Source organism: Scomber scombrus, chromosome 24 (genome assembly GCF_963691925.1).
Source record: "Scomber scombrus chromosome 24, fScoSco1.1, whole genome shotgun sequence".
Taxonomy (NCBI): Eukaryota; Metazoa; Chordata; class Actinopteri; order Scombriformes; family Scombridae; genus Scomber; species Scomber scombrus.
Genome location: NC_084993.1, coordinates 4,214,408 through 4,232,528, shown reverse-complemented (window position 1 = coordinate 4,232,528; position 18,121 = coordinate 4,214,408). Strand labels below are relative to the sequence as shown.

General features: G+C 36.6%; 2 protein-coding genes across 2 annotated transcripts in view; both read right to left on the bottom strand.

Annotated features, from left to right (window-relative positions):
- Positions 1 to 254: 254 nt before the first annotated feature.
- Positions 255 to 8,465, bottom strand: eed (embryonic ectoderm development). Its single transcript, XM_062414550.1, has 12 exons — positions 8,346 to 8,465; positions 6,975 to 7,127; positions 6,765 to 6,857; positions 6,594 to 6,659; positions 6,106 to 6,231; positions 5,447 to 5,528; positions 4,081 to 4,172; positions 3,821 to 3,954; positions 3,617 to 3,722; positions 3,310 to 3,468; positions 2,196 to 2,269; positions 255 to 1,255 (listed from the first exon to the last, which is right to left on the bottom strand). Exons 1-12 carry the CDS (start codon positions 8,463 to 8,465, stop codon positions 1,129 to 1,131), a joined length of 1,332 nt encoding a protein of 443 aa, XP_062270534.1. The 3' UTR covers positions 255 to 1,128.
- Positions 8,466 to 9,915: 1,450 nt separating this feature from the next.
- Positions 9,916 to 18,121, bottom strand: part of LOC133976332 (NACHT, LRR and PYD domains-containing protein 12-like) — a 30,726-nt gene continuing 22,520 nt past the window's right edge. The window contains exons 19-22 of the mRNA XM_062414517.1: positions 15,175 to 15,348; positions 13,561 to 13,734; positions 11,936 to 12,115; positions 9,916 to 10,841 (exon numbers count right to left, since the gene is read on the bottom strand). Of these exons, the coding sequence (XP_062270501.1) occupies positions 10,826 to 10,841; positions 11,936 to 12,115; positions 13,561 to 13,734; positions 15,175 to 15,348 (544 nt within the window). The 3' untranslated portion in view covers positions 9,916 to 10,825. The remainder of the gene's footprint in view (positions 10,842 to 11,935; positions 12,116 to 13,560; positions 13,735 to 15,174; positions 15,349 to 18,121) is intronic.

Here is an 18,121-nt window from a genome sequence, read left to right as displayed (position 1 = left end):
AATACAAGAACTCCATAAAGGCAAAAACAACCCTCCACTCCTCCATTCAGACTTTTTAGGGCTATAACTGGGACTCAAGAGAAAAGCACGTTTTCTACTTTAAGTATTTATATCATCCAAATACCAACTCAGCCTAATTCATCCTATATTACAAATTACTTCAATGCAACTTCATGTTTTTTGTTGGTCAGGTAAATAACACAAGATTTAAGTTTTAATACTTTGAATTGCACAAACTGACTCTAGAGTTTCAATTTACAAAAAAAGAACATTTTATTGACTGCACTCAATAAAGCCTCCAATGTCACACTGAATGATGCACCAACAGTCAAAGTGTGTGTGTGTGTGTGTGTGTGTGTGTGTGTGTGTGTGTGTGTAAAAGTAGGGAAGGAGGCATTAAAACAAAAAAAGATGCAGAGCAATGTAGGAAACATAAGGAAGAAGAAAACAGGAAAAGAATATAAAAGGTGTCACACTGCAAAAAAAAAAAATCCATCTTTGGTCATTTCTATCTTCTGTGTTTTTCTTAAAAGGTTGTGATGAGATGACCGATGCTTCCACTCGTCCTCTAAATGATTTCCCTGATGTCAGAGAAATCAGGCGATTGATTAATCTTATAGTTTTCCAGATGATGACACTGCATAGGAAGCTAGAAGGCACTCTGAGGGCTTAACATTTCACCTACATACTGATATTATTCCCATCTATCACAGGTAAAACATTCACTTATGATTTAGGACAAAGTATAACTTTATTTTCATGGCTGTGGCTGAAAAATGTTACATCTAATAACATAAATTCCACATAACCAATGATGCTTTATTAGATTAAAAACTTCTTATAAATCTGCTTCTTTATTATTATTATCTCAAAACTCCTGCTGGCAGACGAACAGGAAATGAAAATCTCCTCGGCTGGAGAAACAAATGGAGTCATCTCATCTCGCCGTGGCAAACTTTCTCACTTTTGTTTTATTTTAAGGGAGTATTTTTAAGACCACACATGAGACTAAATGTTCAAACGGACATTTTTTGCAGTGTAGATCTGTACGACAGGGTAACACGTTTGAGGGGTGAGGGGTGTGAGCGATGCGGGAGGAAAAGACCGGATTCTTTCATCAGTAACTCTTCAGCGCTGTCGATCCCAGCGCCAGATCGAAGCGTCGTCGCACACCGCTATCAAAATGCTGCTGTCGCGGCTGAAGCTGGTTTGCCGGATGGCCGACGTGCATTTTGGGAGGGTCAGCGTGGTGCACCTGAGGAGCAACAAGGAGACTGTTAGATGGGCTTAAAAAAAAACATGCTGGCTGCAGTCAATCAAACACAGCAGGAAAGTCCTAAACGTTATCATCATGCATCAAATGTTTGTTTCTAACTCTAAAATGAGTCAAATGACACACAAAGGAATATCAAAGGGATTCAATTCTAACCAAATCATGAATCATTTATTATGAATATAATTAAACAAAAAGGCAAAAACCACCCAAAGTTTCGTAAAAGTAAAGAGCATGTTGATCATCTGCTGCTGGTTTATTGGAGGTTTCATAGCAACAGCAGAAAGAAAGAAAGGGATGCAGCCTTTGTTAGATTAGATTATAAAAAGCATCTCCTCATTTCTTTATTAATTACACCCCAAAATTATGGGGTATGTTTAAGAGAAAGCTAAAAACTTCACTTCAGATTTTAACTAGCTTTTCTATCAGTCACTACTGCACTTCTTCTTATTTTAATTATTTTTAGCTACTTTTACTATATACTATTTTCATTCTTATATTTCATCTTATATTACAATAAAGTTTTCTTTTCTGTTTTTTAACATTGCTCTATGCTCCTTTTATGTGAAGCACTAGGTGTATGTAATTTCTCTTTGTTGTAAAGCATTTATTGTATGAAAGGTGCGACACAAATAAAGTTATTATTATTATCATTTTTAGGAAAGGTAAAGCATGTTTCTATTATTTTGTCTCCACTCTTCACACTGAAAAAACAAACACCAGACTTTCATTCTCACCAGTGATTCTGGATCTGACTCGGGATCTCTGCCAAACTAAACTGCAGTTACTTTGACGACTGCTTTCTGGGTCACTGATGTGTTTTGTAAAGTAACCAGTTTCACAACAAGCTAGTCTGGTATGAAACATGTCACTCATATTTAAAACTGAGACTTCTCTGTTTCCTCCGGTGATGTTTACTTACTTTGCTTTGTGCGGGTCTTCCACTTCAAGGTCCCAAACGTAAAGCTTCCCCACCTGGTTTCCCAGAGCCAGCATCTGAGAACAAAGCATCACACGAGGCTAAATATTATGAAATCAGTCAAACCGGACATTAAACGGACTTCAACCGGCCAGCCCTTTAGTTTAAAGTCTTTAAGAAGCCAATGTGTGAATATGAGCTGCTGTAAGTGCAACAGAATTCAGTGGTCAGGGAGACAGAACAAGCTATTTATCAAACTGTTGAAGAAGCAGGATATAAACTTAAAAACGACGTCTTTGACTTCCGGCTGTCAACTCCGCTCTCATACACAAATGTTTTTTTTACACATGTGACCGGTGGTGGAGAAACGCAGCAGGCCAGCTAAGCTACACTGTTTCGACTGAGCCTAAACGGGATGAGTACTAGGACTTCCTGTGATTTCTCATAAAATAAAATCTGTCTAAACGCAGTATCTCCTGCGTGTATGAAAGAGACGCTCTGGAAAATGTCCCGACCTGATTCTACAGACTTCATGTGTGAAAACGGTTAAAAATTCTGATGTAAAAAAAGCTTTAAAAAATGGATTCAACATTAGGATTGAGTAGAGCTGGGTATCGGTACACGAGTGTAATAAATTCATACCAAGTAGTATCGAAACGTCTCCCGTCAAACACCTGCAACGATCCTTTTTGCACCAAGAGCTACGAAATAGGACTATTTGTACGGACTTGCTCACAGCCAATCAACGCAAGCATGCTTTGATTTAATGCAACGTGTGATTGGTCCACTTTAAAGACTGTTTTGTGTAAAAAATCTCATTATTTAGATGTGGAGGGGTGGTGGCATTTTATGTAATTTAATGCTTCTATTCCACATGATGGGTATCGAATGAAGGGTATAAGTATGACTTTAAAAGGTACTTAGATTGGTACTGGTATTGTAATCTTTTAAACAATACCCAGCTGCATTGTTGTCAGTACAAATGCAATGATTTCATTATGACTATAGTTGGTTTGTGTCTATTATGCGTAAATAAAGGGGGAATAAACTATTAACTGTGGCTTGTAAAATGATCCTTTAAGCAGCTACAAATGTAAAAAAAAATAAGCTCTTTCACCTTCTGCCAGAAGTCCATGGAGAAGCGCATGTACCAAATGTCACACTGGCTGTAATCAAAGCGTCCGAGAATCGTCACGTTCGACTCGTTGGGCTTAATGTGATCGATGTCGTCCTCCATCTTTCCCGGTTTCCAGCACACGATGGCATTTTCACAGGACTAAAAGGAGACAGGCAGGGGAGGGAAACAAGAAAGATTCATTTTTTAAAAACAGCAAGATTTTAGCTTATTGAACGACCTCACAGATATATGAAAGTTGTTTCCTCCTTTTTTTGGTATCATCTTTTTACACTCACTAATAACTTGCCTTGGAGAGAATAAGATCCCCGAGCCACCGCACACAGTCCACATAGTTTCTATGGATGTCTCGTGTGGAGAAGTCAGGGAAGTGAATTTTCTGTGAGACGAAAGGCCTAAAAAAGAAACACAAAAAAACAAATTAAATCAAAAGATTTCACATGGGTTAAAATGTGTTATGAAAATCCATCTCTTCCGTCTGTGATTACTTTACCTGTTGGTCTTGGAGGGGTTGTACTCGTAAGATCCTCGAATGGCTTTCTGCATCCTCTCTGAATTAATCCGCCAAAGTTTGAGGGAGTGATCCATCCCACATGACATTATTTTTTCACCCAAGAGATCAAAATCCTGCAGTGGGATGAACACATTTTCAAAAAACATAAACAAAACACAACACATGTTAAATGCCATCTACTTATTTTCTGTGTTTGTGGATTATTCCTTTGATGCCGACTGTGATTAGATGTCACTCACAGCACTCAGGACTTCATCTCGATGACCCTCAACACCTCCAAATATCGCCACTAGTGTGTCTGTCTGTATGTTCCATAGACGAAGGGCGTGATCTGAGGAAACAGTCGGACAATATCACTGACTGATAGGTTACAGGTTTATTTATTTATGAGATCAGTGAAGCTAATGAGACGACAGAGATACAGTGTTTGTTCATCAGCACAATTTCACTTAAACTCATCTAAAATTAATCAACAAATAACCAAAAGAACGTGACATATTTTCTTCTTAACATCTTAACTCATATATCACTTGCAGCTGTTGGTGCAGACGGTGAATGCTGAGTTTCACAGGCTGAGAGCACGGGTCAAACTTGTACATTTTGCATATATAAAAATGTGTATCAGCTGCACAAAAATTTAAAAAGTGATGCACTTTATTTCTATTTTTGTAAACTGTGGGTCCAGCTAAAAGAAATGTGCATGTGGTGTTTTTACAGTTTTCAAATGTATATAAAATGGGTCACATTTCACCCTGAACAGTAAGTAAAGGTTAAAATGGAAACATCTTAGCGTGGATGCAGTTTAAAAAAAAAACACCTGATAAAAACCTGATGAAATTAAAGATTAAACTTTGCTGCTGTTCACATGACTCTTATCCAGCAAATCACACCGTCTGCTTTCACCTGGATGACAAGTCAGATGAAGGAGCCACCTGACAATCACGATGTTTAAAAAACAACATCCTTGGTGTCCTTTAGCAATCTATGACATCATCTTTACTGTCTAGATGGTGCCTCTAAATTGAAATAAAGACATTGTAAGCTACTTCTTCTGTATTTTTTACATGACATGCACTGTTATAGACGAAGAGCGAAGCAGAAAACCAGATAAGAGATTTTTTATTGTCAAGATGAGTTCAATAAAGCCATCAGATCAAAGTCGAAGTTATTACATAAGAATATAAAAATAAGGCATGTTTCTCGCTGTTGTATGTATTTACCTTGAAGAAGACTACTCGACTTGCAGCAAGGTGCGTCAATGCCTCGTTTCATAGCGCCAAAAGTCATGTGACCATCAAAAACGAGGGTCACATGATAACGTCACACTCCTATCAGAGCAGTGAGAGCTTCTCAATCTGCCACCATGTCTAAAACAGAGCTGTAGACTCTGTTTTGATATAATATAATAACAATAATGAAAGCAGTAAGTTCACTTCTGTTCTGACTCAATACAAATCCTGTATCAGTACTTTGTTAGCTGTTGTTGCCATTTCTATCCTATCAAATGCTTAGAAAATGGTGATCCAAGCTTAAATTCCGACATCATAAATAGTATTAAATATTTTTCATTATTAGTGAAGATTTGTTTTTTGTTTGTTTGTTTACCTTTGCTGACAGACAGGAGCAGATTTGGATCCCTCGGGTGAAACTTCAACTCGTTGATGGCGTTTCCATGACCCACGTAATGCTGGATTTAAAAAAACAAACAATAAAACTCTTATTACTAAACATGACATTCATTTTTTACACTACTGTGCAAATATCAATATTTCAGGTATCATATTTATTTCAGCCCAACTGTGCAATACTTTTTTTTCACTTTAAAATCTGTGCAATAACAACATCAAACAGGTATTTTATCATTCTGACAACACCAATATTACTCTTGTACATAATATTATTATTTATTGAGTATATTTTTTACTACTATTGTTTTTATTGCTTTGCACTTAATTATTTATTGGTGCTCTTTCTATTTGTTCTTTCCACTTGCTGCTGTAATACTGTATATTTCCCCACTTTGGGACTAATAAAGGAATATCTGATCATTTTATGAGCAGTAGAATCAGTTTTACATTAATAACTTGTTTAAATCTGATATATTTATATGGTTCAGGAAGAGGAATGAGTGAAGTGTGAGCTGGTAAGAGAAGTCTGGCTGAATATTGGTGAATTTAACCAGGAACACAACGTCCCTTCTAACTGATGGTGACTCTGACTCTGCGTACATGTTTCATTCTCAGCTGAAAGAAGATCAAGTGTACCTTGATGCACTGCATTGTGATGTGATTGATCACTCTAATGATGCCTCGGGACCCGGCTACAGCTAGCAGCGGGTGACTGGTGTTGGTGTCGTAGGTCCAGGCGCACGTGTAGAAGTTCTCGTCTGCCTTTGCACAGGTTGAGTCAAAGAAAACCACACTGAAAGTTTCCTGGAGATGTTTTTCTAAACCTTTATCAAGAGGAGGTTTATTCATTCTGTCTTCTTGTACTGAGACAAATGATATTAAATTCCTCACCTGGAACCAGAGCACAATGCATAGTTTTTGTTGTCTTTGGACAATTTCCAGAAGACACAACTCATATTTCTGTGCACAGACCACAGATATTCTAAGCTGCCAAGTAATTAAATACGTCTTCTTTGCCTGATTCAGGCCATATGATAGCGGTTTAAAACAAGAGCAACTGGACTTGAAATGTGAACTTGAAATGGTGTCTTGACAAGAAAGTCGTCAGTTAGTTGAAAGGATACATCTGCATCGACGTAAGACTGCAAGAGTCTTATTTCTCCCTGAGAGTGACATTCATAAAGAGTTACCTGGTGAAGAAAAGACAGAGTGAGTTTAGATGCGGATCGATAAATGACAAACAAAAGGGTTATTTACACAAAGAAAAGGTTAAATGTGTAACCTGTGTATCTTACCCTGTTACTCCCGACTGTGGCGAACACCAGCGGGTCTCCCTCCTTGCTGTGCCAGTTAAACTGGACTCCAAACAGCGGCTGGCCGTGGTCCTCCTGCAGAAATCATTATGGAATTATCAAAAAAATCTCAAGAGGGTTAAAAGAAGTCACCTGATGCGTGGTGGTCATTTGGTGGGTAACCAGACTGTTCAGGGTGGTGTGTGTACTCACCCTCAGGCTGTTGACACATTTGAAAGAGTATCTGCACTTCTTGGACTTCCACTTGCCCTTGCCCCAGCTTTTCCTGCCCGGGGCGTTGGCAGTGTTGGTGGGTGTGTCTGGGCGCTCTGCGTTGGTCCCACTCTCGACGCTGACGGCATCGTCCTACAAATAGGAAAAGATAGAGGTGATGTGTCTTCAGGGTTTATCTTACAGGAATGACTCTCAGTTACAAATTACGTTCTCTCAACTGGAAAAGTACAACCAGCTTCCTACACAGAGACTCAGTGCTAATTTTTATACCCGTATCTGTTTCCACATTCTTGTACAGAAATTATTACCAGCTGACAAGCAGGAATAAACACAGGATGGTACTTTCATAAAGAGCTTCTCGTTAGATGAGTTCACCACAACATGCTTATATAGATTTAAAAGAAATGAGTGGCTGCTGTAAATCTGAAATCCTGCAATCCTAATTTGGGTTATAAGAAATTCACCACATCATTTCCATCAGTCAATCTTGTGACTCCAAACTTCATGGGTAAATTAGACTAGCTGCGTCCTATTAAAGTAATCTCAGACTACTTTGATAATGGATTAATTGTTTGGAGTCGTTCAAGAAAAGATTGATTGACATATCTCAAGTCACCATTTCCTGGAAAATAATTAATAGATGGATAAATAGTTGCAGCCTTGTAGTAATTACCTGCTTTTCATACTTGTAGCACAGTGGTAAATTAATAAAAGCTAAATAATCTGCATTAAATCCATCCATCTCTCAGTCATACTGTACAGATGACTGTTTTATCTATTAGTTGCAACAGTTTTACCATAAAGATGCAATACAGCATGCACATCAATAACTAACCTTTAAGCACTTTACTCTTGTAGAAAACGTTTATATAAGCACTTTGTTGTTTATTATTTGCTAATACCAGAGACCAAACTGCTATTATTTGCTTTTCATATCGTTTGTAACAGTAACAAACACATTTGTGCTACACTTAAAGTCAACACCTCATTAATTAAACGCCTAACAATAATTCAATCTGCTGTAAAACACACTTAAATTAATATTTTTGACTTGTTTTAACTTATATTAGCAGCTACAGCTAACGCTACCGGTGGTTTACACGTGAATGATAGCAGTGTGAGCTCATAAAAACACCAGTATAGAATGCATAACATATACAGTCAGTGAGTGTGCCTCTTTTTTGTGTATATAAGTAAACAAGTTTGCATCTGAGCTGTAGTTGACCAGCTGTTTGCAGGTGGACAAAGCTGCTATAGCTAACCGCTTTAGCCCGGCACGAAGCTAACCCGCTAAATAAGCTAATTTTGGGACTTTTATCGTGGAATAAATATTACGAATGAACCGCTTACATTCTCGTCTCCTGATAAATCGGGGTTACTGTTCTCGTCACTGCTTAGTTTTTGTTTTTTCGCCGGTATTTCTTTTCCCGCTTGAGAGGGGGACTCGGACATGTTCTTATTTTCCCTCATGTTGGCTCAGACTCCGCCTCTTCCGCTCCACCGCCGCAAGTGCTGCCGGGAAATGTAGTTTGATAGCGCTTGTTGTTGTATAGGCCTACAAACGTTGATATTAAGATTTGGAAATTATATAGGGTGGATTAGGATAATGTGGGACACTGATTTAATTACTTAATTTGTTCTATTCAGTTATTTTAAAGCTAACTAGTGTATGCAAACTGTTTAAGTTATATAGGAAAAAAGTTTTGGCAGATAAGGCTGCTTTGTGTACATCAAAGTATCTCTAAACCTAAAAACTAGTGTCCCAGATTACACAATTTACCAATTCTGAAACAATTTGACACAAGGAACATTAATATATGTGCCATTTTCCTTTTTAGTAGTCTTCTGATTTAACAAGGAAACATCTCAGGGATTTCATAACACTAATCAGTGTTAATATAATGTATTGGGTTCATATGTAAATATGGTGAACAAGTCAGAATTGCAATAAGTGTCCCACATTACCCTAATCTACCCTAGCCCACCAAACAATTACTGGTACACTCAACACAGACATGACACACACATTTTATGATTTAACGTGACTTACACTACCTACATATATCATCATATGTTATGCGCATCGTGAATAAATGTCTATATATCTGCTTATAAAAACAGACAATTTCTGCTTTAGGATTTCTTTACCTATTTATCCAGTGATGTAGAGCTATGACTGCAATACAACATATGTTTAATGATGTCATTTTGTCAACATTTAACACATCGGGACTAAAGATGGAGCCATGGATGTATAAAAGGAGCTTGCTGAATCTATGTAAAAGATATGTTCATTTCTCCCCTAAAAGGATATTTTGGGAAATTTTGTTCCTGGGAGCATAATTATCCTTCAAATCAGTGATATCTAAATATGTCTTATGTGAAATAGAGCCGTTGGCTGGTGTTTCATAGCAAAAAATTAAAATGATCTACATATTATGAAGGTGCCCTTTCCATGACATTATGTAGCTACAGCTGAAGAAAAACTGAACTAAAAGTGTGTCATTTTATTTATGTGGTGCACTCACGTGTTTTTTTGGACAGTCAAAGGTTTAAGTTCTATTTATCTACCTTCATAGTTACATTAAATCATCATTAAATAAAAAGGCTGTTCTTCAGCTGAGAGTCAAAACTCAGAAGACACAAGTTGCTACACCTGAAAGCACCACGGTTGTCACAGAGCAGTCTTATAAATTGGACTACTTCATGTTTTTCATTTGCTTAAAAAGAACGGAAACAACGTATGCAAGGATGAAACGATTCTAGTTGAGATACTGACAGTCGATATGAACAGAAACATGTTCAGGGGCTATAATCCTTTCTGAAATAATACAGGATAAAAAGTCCTGGGTGCATCCGGCAGCTGATGTACATTCAAAACACCTACACAAAAGAAATACAATGAAAATCCAGAGAGAACTTGACAATAAATCAGCTTTATTTAACATATATCATATCTGACAACTTGTGTTACACAGGAAAAAGGTGAAACGGGATGTGGATATCAGGTGTGTTAATATCAGCATTAATACACTCAGTTACAGAATTCATCAAAAAATAGAAATATGTATTAAAACATAGCACTAATATGAATGACATTTGACTTTACTTCATAATTTGATTAAAAATATGAAGAAAGATTATCTGTAAAGTAGCTGCAATACTGCATCATTCCACACAGTGGCGCTACAACACAAAAATACTGCAGTGACTTTCATCTTTACAGGAGTTCAGCCTGCAGTGGTGGAAAGTAACAGAGTACATTTAGTCAAGTAGAGAAGAATTTATAAGTGCTTGTACTTAATTTTGACAATACCAAGTGATTCAAATGGTGACATGATTGAAAGTAAAGAGACATTTAAAAATTAAATAAAGACATAATGTTTAGAGGTCTTTCTGAATAAGCCTCTGCTGGAAATGATCCAGATGGACCAAAATCCAGACTCAGGTCGAGGAGAAGGGATGGAGGAGGTGGTTTGGTGGAGGAGTCTCAGTGTGTAGAAGGACAGAGCAGCAGCAGATCAGTCCAGATACACTGATGATACTCTGTCAGATCCAGAGGAACACACAGGGATGATGGTGGACTTGACTTTGTGTCTGACAGTGGAGCTGTTCTCAGATCAGTTCAGACTGCAGCACTGAGAGTCATCTCCACTTATTCTGATTCCTCTGTCAGTCACTGCTGGATGAAGCTCTCCTCTCCACTCTACCTCCCAGTAACATGGTCCAGTCAAAGCCTCTCTACACACAAACTGCTGCTTCAACCTCTCTGGATCATCAGGATACAGCTGATCCTCTCTCAACACACACTGCTGGATGTTCACTCATATTCACCATGGATTATAGCTGATGAGAGAAGAAGAAACAACAGAGGTGAGAAATCAGTGTTTAGTGAGACTCACTTCATCAGCTGTCAGTCAGTGATGCAGCACATCCAGTATAAAGAGCAGCAGGGACTTCAGTCCTGTTCAGACCAGAAGTGGAACAGCTGTGCAGCGTAGCTTGCTTCCTTTCAGCTCTCATGTTAACGTGTTGGAGTGAACACACTGATCTCCAAACTCACACACCTGCACACACTTTTGGTATCAAATCTGTTTACTCTGCAGATTTCACTGAAGTACACAGAGGAAATAAAGTGCAGAGAGTCATGAACACTTCAGTACTGCAGAAACACTTTAGTGATACATTTACTGTTGTTACATGTGACCTGCTGTTAAAGTTAAAGCAGAGTCTCTGTGTGTTGATGAACATCTTTTCTGCTTCTGAAATATCATCTGACAAATAAAAATGGAGGCTGTCATTGAAAATATTTGGAGGAAACTAAATAAGTGATGGACAGATACAAAGATGTGATTCCTGGACTTCAGCAGAGGTTCTGGTCTGTATAAAGACCACATGGTTACTAAATGTAATGATGGTTCTGTGAAATCAGAGCCAGTGATTTACAGGCTGCAGTCAGACTGATCTTAGAGCTCTGACAAAGATCAACTGATCAATTGTTTAGTGTTGAAATGAGAGAACAATCACTTTCAGATCAGATTTGATGGTGTGACAGTTGGATGAATGAGGATCACTGTCTCTATACATGTTGTAAGGCTGTCAGCTGTAATCCAGCTTTATTTCCTGCAGACATGAACACAACAACAACAGTCGTCTTCACATCAACTCAAACACATGATCACAACAAGCTTCTGGCTCATCTGATTGATTGACAGATCTCTCTCTCTCTCTCTCTCTCTCTCTCTCTCTCTCTCTCTCTCTCTCTCTCTCTCTCTAATCATGAAGCCGGTCACCATTCTCCTCTCACAGCTTCACTGAGGAAAGCAGCACTGAGAAGGTCGGAGGTTCACCAGGAAATACTGGATCTCTGCTTTGATACTAACTTTGTTTAATACAAAACTGTTGAAACCAGCACAGACTGACTCCAACTCTCTACTCACTCCACAGTCTCCAGTTTACAGTCTGGACTCTCCTTAAGATCAGAGAGCAGTTTTCTGTCTGATTCCTTCATCTTGTTGTTGTCTCCTCTCAGATCCAGCACTCTCAGATGGGAGGGGTTGTTCTTCAGAGCTGAGACCAGAGAAGCACAGCTGATCTCTGACAAACTGCAGCCCCACAATCTGAATAAAGAAGAAATCATGTAGTGTTAGAAGCAGATTATTCTGCTTGAAATCATTCAATGTTTCATAATCTGTTCAGAGCTGAAGAAGGTTTAAATGTACAAGTTTAGAAAAAGGAAACTCCAAACACCTGAACCCAACAGGATGCAGGTTAAAAACTGTCAAATACAAACAGTGAAAAAGAGCTCTCATTAATATTAATGACAACATGCTGCTACTTCAATAAAGACACAGGGACTTAACAGTGAATTAGTCAGTGCAGCATTTTCTAGTTATATTAAATATGAAGACCAAAAAGATGCTCAGTGTGGATCAGTATAAAGTCTATGTGATCACAGATGTTTTAATGTTAATGAAACTGATTTAAAACAAAGATCTGAATGTTTGAAAGTAGGTTTTTAAATTGTTAACTTTGGTTTGAAGTTAAATTTAAATATTTAAAAACAACATTTGAATGTTATAATATGAAAGTGATTTTACCTCATTAAAATGAACCTAATGTCTGTAGTTTAATGTTTAATGTCATCATATTTTTTTTGTATGATATTATCTGATATATCTACTTTATTTCACTATTTGTTGTCGGGGTGTTTTGTAAGTGTTTCTGTCTGTTCACTTAAAAAGCAATAAACACAGTTAAAATAATCCTTATGTATTGAGCTTATTGTCACCACAATTTTAACATCATATTAATCATTGTTTCAGAAAACAAAAACAAAGCTCATCTTTATGTTGTAGTATAACATCAGCACAACTTTCACATCATATTAATCTCAGTACAGAAGTAACAAATTGTTTCTGACCTCAGAGTCTCCAGTTTACAGTTTGGACTCTTCACAAAATCACACAGAAAAAAAACATTAAACACACACTGTGAGGTTCATCTGACACATTTTCTGAGATATGTAGAAGAGGAGCTAGAGCTTCATGAGAACCCTGAGAGCAAATGTGATAGTAAGATAATGATATTGGTTGGATATCCTGCTCTGATAGACCCTGAGTATTAGGATAGTCTCTCCTCAGTCAAACCTCTCTTTGTTATGTCCTCTTTTTTAGTTTATTTTAATCTAGTTTAACTATTAAAACAAAAAAAAAATCTCTCTTTTCTTTGGTACACAATCTAATGCTATTATTTCAGAGTTATTTATCATTATGAAACAGTTGTCAATATAGTGATATTGAGTATGTAAAATTGTGTTATTCAAGTTTGCTGCACTTAATCCTTCTCTGCTGTATTTTATGGTAATTTCTCGATTTCATTTCTCTGCTTATTTATTTTGAGGTAAGTTTGTGTTTTGAGGTTTGTTTCCACCTGTTCACTTAAAAAGCAATACACAAAGTAAAAAGAACAGAGAACAAAAGACAATCCTTATGTCTGCAGTTTAGCATCATCAAACTTTCACATCATATTAATCTCAGCACAGAAGTAAGAAATGGTGTCTGACCTCAGAGTCTCCAGTCTGCAGTTTGGACTCTCCACAAAATCACAAAGCAGCTTCATTACTGAATCCTGCAGGTTGTTTCTACTCAGTTCCAGCTCTATCAGATGGGAGGGGTTGTTCTTCAGAGCTGAGACCAGAGAAACACAGCTGATCTCTGACAAACTGCACCACCTCAATCTGAATAAAGAAGAAATCATGTAGTGTTAGAAGCAGATTATTCTGCTTGAAATCATTCAATGTTTCATAATCTGTTCAGAGCTGAAGAAAGTTTAAATGTACAAGTTTAGAAAAAGGAAACTCCAAACACCTGAACCCAACAGGATGCAGGTTAAAAACTGTCAAACACAAACAGTGAAAAAGAGCTCTCATTAATATTAATGACAACATGCTGCTACTTCAATAAAGACACAGTGACTTAACAGTGAATTAGTCAGTGCAGCATTTTCTAGTTATATTAAATATGAAGACCAAAAAGATGGTCAGTGTGGATCAGTATAAAGTCTATGTGATCACAGATGTTTTAATGTTAATGAAACTGATTTAAAACAAAGATCTGAATGTTTGAAAGTATGTTTTCAAAATGTTAACTTTGGTTTGAATTTAAATTTAATTATTTTAAAACAACATTTGAATGTTATAATATGAAAGTGATTTTACCTCATTAAAATGAACCTAATGTCTGTAGTTTAATGTTTAATGTCATCATATTTTTTTTGTATGATATTATCTGATATATCTACTTTATTTCACTATTTGTTTTCGGGGGTGTTTTGTAAGTGTTTCTGTCTGTTCACTTAAAAAGCAATAAACACAGTTAAAATAATCCTTATGTATTGAGCTTATTGTCACCACAATTTTAACATCATATTAATCAATGTTTCAGAAAACAAAAACAAAGCTCATCTTTATGTTGTAGTATAACATCAGCACAACTTTCACATCATATTAATCTCAGTACAGAAGTAACAAATTGTTTCTGACCTCAGAGTCTCCAGTTTACAGTTTGGACTCTTCACAAAATCACACAGAAAAAAAACATTAAACACACACTGTGAGGTTCATCTGACACATTTTCTGAGATATGTAGAAGAGGAGCTAGAGCTTCATGAGAACCCTGAGAGCAAATGTGATAGTAAGATAATGATATTGGTTGGATATCCTGCTCTGATAGACCCTGAGTATTAGGATAGTCTCTCCTCAGTCAAACCTCTCTTTGTTATGTCCTCTTTTTTAGTTTATTTTAATCTAGTTTAACTATTAAAACAAAAAAAAATCTCTCTTTTCTTTGGTACACAATCTAATGCTATTATTTCAGAGTTATTTATCATTATGAAACAGTTGTCAATATAGTGATATTGAGTATGTAAAATTGTGTTATTCAAGTTTGCTGCACTTAATCCTTCTCTGCTGTATTTTATGGTAATTTCTCGATTTCATTTCTCTGCTTATTTATTTTGAGGTAAGTTTGTGTTTTGTATGTGTTTCCACCTGTTCACTTAAAAAGCAATACACATAGTTTAAAAAAACAAAAAAGACAATCCTTATGTCTGCAGTTTAGCATCATCAAACTTTCACATCATATTAATCTCAGCACAGAAGTAAGAAATGGTGTCTTACTTCAGAGTCTCCAGTCTGCAGTTTGGACTCTCCACAAAATCAGAAAGCAGCTTCATTACTGAATCCGTCAGCTTGTTCCAGCTCAGATCCAGCTCTCTCAGATGGGAGGGGTTGTTCTTCAGAGCTGAGACCAGAGAAGCACAGCTGATCTCTGACAAACTGCAGCGCCACAAACTGAATAAAGAAGAAATCATGTAGTGTTAGAAGCAGATTATTCTGTTTGAAATCATTCAATGTTTCATAATCTGTTCAGAGCTGAAGAAAGTTTAAATGTACAAGTTTAGAAAAAGGAAACTCCAAACACCTGAACCCAACAGGATGCAGGTTAAAAACTGTCAAATACAAACAGTGAAAAAGAGCTCTCATTAATATTAATGACAACATGCTGCTACTTCAATAAAGACACAGTGACTTAACAGTGAATTAGTCAGTGCAGCATTTTCTAGTTATATTAAATATGAAGACCAAAAAGATGCTCAGTGTGGATCAGTATAAAGTCTATGTGATCACAGATGTTTTAATGTTCATGAAACTGATTTAAAACAAAGATCTGAATGTTTGAAAGTATGTTTTTAAATTGTTAACTTTGGTCTGAATTTAAATTTAAATATTTAAAAACAACATTTGAATGATTAAATCTGAAGGTGATTTACCTCATTAAAATGAGCCTTATGTCTGTAGTTTAGTGTCATCACAGTTTTCATATCAAGAATATTTTTGAGTATTTTTATTATATTTTCATGTATCTACTCTATTTCTGACTAAGGTACGTTTTATGAGTTTGTTTTCTGGGAATAATTGACAGTTAACAGTTTGTTTTTTCCTTTTGGGGCAAAAAATGAAAATCGGAAATTCAGCTCAATTACTTGTTTTCTGTTCCTATCACCAAAACCAAATGTACCACTCCATGTTTCGTTTCATTGGTGGGCGGGTCCTCTGATTGGCTAGTGTGCTTTTTTCTCCCTGTACAAAATAAAAGTTCTTTCATTTGACAACGTCGATAAAAATATGACTGTATTATAGACGTAGGCTATGGAAAACATGGGCTATCCTTCGCATTCACAGACATTTAAATGTGTCAGGGGTAGGTAATTAATAGAGTAATTAATAACCATTTTCCAATCCGATTGCTACTCTGGATGACATCCCTCTGAACTCAAGTACAACTGCAACAACTTGGAATCATTTTAGTCCAGGATCTTTCCTTCAGCTCCCACATGAAGCATGTGTAAAGGACTGCTCAAACTACAGTAACTAACATTTACTTACATTTTTAATATAGGCTAGCCAACTTCTTTATAAAATATATTAAATAATGACAAAAACTGATGATAATAGCTCAATTTACACAATTGTGTACATATTTTCATTTAACAATTACTAATCCAAAATCAAAAAAACTAAAGAATGACTTGTTATTCCATTATTTGTTCATGAATGTGATACAAAAAAGAAAATTAAATTTTGTTTTTCAGACTTTTGATTTTAAGTTCAGGTCAAAAAAAGAAAAACTAACTAAACGGCTCCAGGGCTGAATTTGTTTTTGATATTTCATTTTTCCAATTTCTTTGGCCCAGAAGTTATTTATTGACTTCTTCTTCTTCAGATTTGTGAGGGACTGCATGATGCATTCAGGTGCACACAGCGGACGCATACACAGACTCACATTGAACTTAAAAGTTGGCAGGGACGTTTGTTACACACTGTGTCAATCCCAAAGACTCTTCCAATGAGTTAAAGAGAGCCTGAGTTTATGACAGCTTGTAGCGCACATTACTGCTCTCCACTGATATGACTGAGTGTGTAATATTGTTCAGAGCTGGGCGGTGTTTCATCAGAGCATTTCCCTGAGGATGTTACAGCACCGTGAAGTATTTTCACCTGCAGTCTGCTCTGTGTTATGGATCTACCCACAAAAGATTTTACTCTAATCTGCAGCTGAGAGTTAAACACAGCTGGCTGTACATCATAGCTGACTGTACGTCACAGCTGACTGTACGTCACAGCTGACTGTACGTCACAGCTGACTGTACGTCACAGCTGGGTGCAGCATCATACAGCAGCTGAAACATTGAATCCGTCTCCAAACTGAGAAAGAGGATGTGTTCATTTACACACGCGGTACAGCAGCAGTAACTTCATTAACACCGGATCGATCAGGATCTGAAAGTGATTAATATTCTATGTTCTGCTGCACATCTACAGATCAGCTGTTACACAGACTCAGGTTTATACGTGGGATTGTTTATAATGAAGCAGAACTTATAGATGAACCCTGAGCTCCATCACAGCTGTCAGGATATTTTTATTTTTAAGTAACTGAAATTATTTTAAGTAGCCCAGAGTCTCACAAATCACAAGTCAAATTCATTACATAAGGCTCTAGTTCTCAACGCTTCAGAGTTTGTGCAATATTTCAGTGTGTCCAGATATGATTTTAAGGTTATGATAGGTTGGGTTTCTGAATTTTGCTAATAAAGAAATAAGATTGATAATAAACAACTTCTTTGTAGGCATGCCCTCATCAAAAAGACCAAATCAAATGCATTCAATTGTGATTTTGAGATGAATATCTAATTTTCTGTTAAAAGAAGGTTGAGGTCACACCAAAAGGTTTGACTTAAGGGACAATCCCAAAAAAGATGACTTAATGATTCATCTGTATGGCGACAAAAGGAACAGAGAGGATCAACATTTAACTTCTACTTTACAATAGCTGAATTAACTGGATAACATCTGTGTAATGTTTTCAGAGACACCTCTCGCACCTTATTTGAAACAAAACATTTCCTTGGTAATAATCAATGCTTTTTCTCAGTCTATATAAAAATACAAATTGTTCCAAACAAATAAAGAAGCATGTTTACTAATTATATCCCTCTGGATTAGTTCCCTTATACATTTATTACTAGTTTTAATAATCAAAAAGGATCTGAACAGGGTTGGG

Coding starts and splice junctions, on each gene's coding strand:
- eed (XM_062414550.1), bottom strand. CDS start 8,465: ATGAGGGAAAATAAGAACATGTCCGAGTCCCCCTCTCAAGCGGGAAAA. Junction 3,955..4,080: donor GAGATGAAGTCCTGAGTGCT/GTGAGTGACATC, acceptor ATCCCACTGCAG/GATTTTGATCTCTTGGGTGA. Junction 3,723..3,820: donor AACCCCTCCAAGACCAACAG/GTAAAGTAATCA, acceptor TTTCTTTTTTAG/GCCTTTCGTCTCACAGAAAA.